This window comes from Epinephelus moara, chromosome 16, assembly GCF_006386435.1.
Source record: "Epinephelus moara isolate mb chromosome 16, YSFRI_EMoa_1.0, whole genome shotgun sequence".
NCBI classification, from domain to species: Eukaryota; Metazoa; Chordata; class Actinopteri; order Perciformes; family Serranidae; genus Epinephelus; species Epinephelus moara.
In genome coordinates this window covers 1,436,166-1,438,334 of record NC_065521.1, presented here as the reverse complement: position 1 = coordinate 1,438,334, position 2,169 = coordinate 1,436,166, and the positions used below count along the sequence as shown (strand labels likewise).

The 2,169-nt window shown below is 50.9% G+C and overlaps 1 protein-coding gene across 1 annotated transcript in view; it reads right to left on the bottom strand.

The window, feature by feature from the left end:
* Positions 1-2,163, bottom strand: part of desmb (desmin b) — a 16,418-nt gene extending 14,255 nt beyond the window's left edge. The window contains exon 1 of the mRNA XM_050065959.1: positions 1,230-2,163. Within this exon, the coding sequence (XP_049921916.1) occupies positions 1,230-1,807 (578 nt within the window). The 5' untranslated portion in view covers positions 1,808-2,163. The remainder of the gene's footprint in view (positions 1-1,229) is intronic.
* Positions 2,164-2,169: the final 6 nt, after the last annotated feature.

Genomic DNA, 2,169 nt, shown 5'->3' with positions numbered 1-2,169 from the left:
AAATGACCCAAAGAGACACTAAATTCCCTTAAAGAGACAAAATGACCCCAAAGAGACACAAAAGACCCTAAAAGACACAAAATGACCCCAAAGAGACACAAAATGATCCAAAAGAGACACAAAATGACCCCAAAGAGACACAACATGACCCCAAAGAGACACAAAATGATCCAAAAGAGACACAACATGACCCCAAAGAGACACAAAATGACCTCAGAGAGACACAAAATGACCAAAACAATTCCAAAAACCATAAAATGACCTCATAGAGTGCAAACCACCTGAAAGAGACACAATACGACTATAAAGACATACAAAACAACTACAGAGAGACACACAGTGACCGAAAATACCTCCAAAAACCCCTAAAAGAGACAAAAAATGACCAAAAAAATTACGAATCCCCCACAAAAAAACATGAACTGAACTAACATATTGCAAACCTCCTCAAAGAGGAACAAAAAGACACAAAATTACTCCCCAAATGACCTGAGAGACACAAAACAACTACAAAGGTACACAAAACGACCAAAAATGACACAAATTTGCCCCCAGAAAAAACCCCCACTACCACCAACAAAGAGGTAAGACCAGCATGTAGGAGAGGTGGGGGGCCCTTTGTATATCTGTGCCCAGGGCCCCACTGTCTCCTGATCCGCCCGTGTTCTCAAGGTCTGCTCATCATTCAACATCAACACTGTGATATAAGTTTACTGAGGCAGCAGACTCTTTAACTGTGATGTAAATTACACGTGTAGAGACATGTAGAGACATGTAGAGTCATGTAGAGTCATGTAGAGACATGTAGAGACAGTGACATGCTCCTTTAAAGACAGGATTTAAAAATACTTCCTGTTTCCACAACAAACAGCTGAGACTCACTCAGCTAACACACGGCTGGTTACATCCAGTGTTCATCCACCTCTCCATCCACACGTTCATCCACCTCTCCATCCCCACGGTCATCCACCTCTCCATCCACATGTTCATCCATCTCTCCATCCACACGTTCATCCACCTCTCCATCCCCACGGTCATCCACCTCTCCATCCACATGTTCATCCACCTCTCCATCCACACGTTCATCCACCTCTCCATCCACACGGTCATCCACCTCTCCATCCACACGTTCATCCACCTCTCCATCCACACGTTCATCCATCTCTCCATCCACACATTCATCCACCTCCTCTTAAAGAGACACACACACGCCATGTCGCCCCTCCCACCTGAGTTTGAGCTTGTCCAGGTCGTCGGCCAGGTTGTCCCGCTCCACCTCTATGCGCGACCTCTGATTGGTCAGGATCTCCACCTGCCTCCTCAGCTCGCTCATCTCCTCCTCGTACAGGTCGGCGATGCGCGTGGGCTCGCGGCCGCGCAGCCGCTCCACCTCCACCGCCAGCGCCTGGTTCTGCTGCTCCAGGAAGCGGACCTTCTCGATGTAGCTGGCGAAGCGGTCGTTCAGGTGCTGCAGCTCCGCCTTCTCATTGGTCCGTGTGGTGAGGAACTCCTGGTTGAGGGCGTCGGCCAGGCTGAAGTCCAGCGTCTCGCCCATGCCGGCGTAGGAGCGGCCGACGGAAGCCCGGGAGGTCATCAGGGGTTTGCCGTAGTAGCTGGAGGAGACCCGGTAGGCTGGCGTGGAGCTGGTCCGGGTCACCTCATAGACCCTGGAGGAGAGATGGCCCCCGCCGCCGCCGCCACTGTGGCCCAGCAGCGAGCGGTTGAGGGAGGGTGAGGCGTAGGTGCCGTGGCCGAAGTGGCGACGGTAGGAGGAGGCGGACTGGGCGGAGGAGCTGTAGGAGGCCATGTTGGAAGACACAGAGAGGCTGATGAGGGCTGCAGCAGAGGGGAGCACTGAGGAAGAACTTACTGCCCCCGGCTATTTGTAGTTACCCCCTCCCTCGCTTTTTACCCCCTCCTCCCTGTGTCTCTCCCTCTCTCTGTCACCTTCCTTTTCTCCTTTCCTACCTCCTCTCCTTCATCTACTCCCTTATTCTCTCTCTCTACCTCCACATATCACATATCTCTCTCTGCCTCCCTTACTCAAGGAGACACAAAACAACAACAAAGAGACAAAAGCACCACAAAGAGACACAAAACAACAACAGAGACACAAAACAACAACAAAGAGACAAAAGCACCACAAAGAGACAAAAGAACAAACATGAG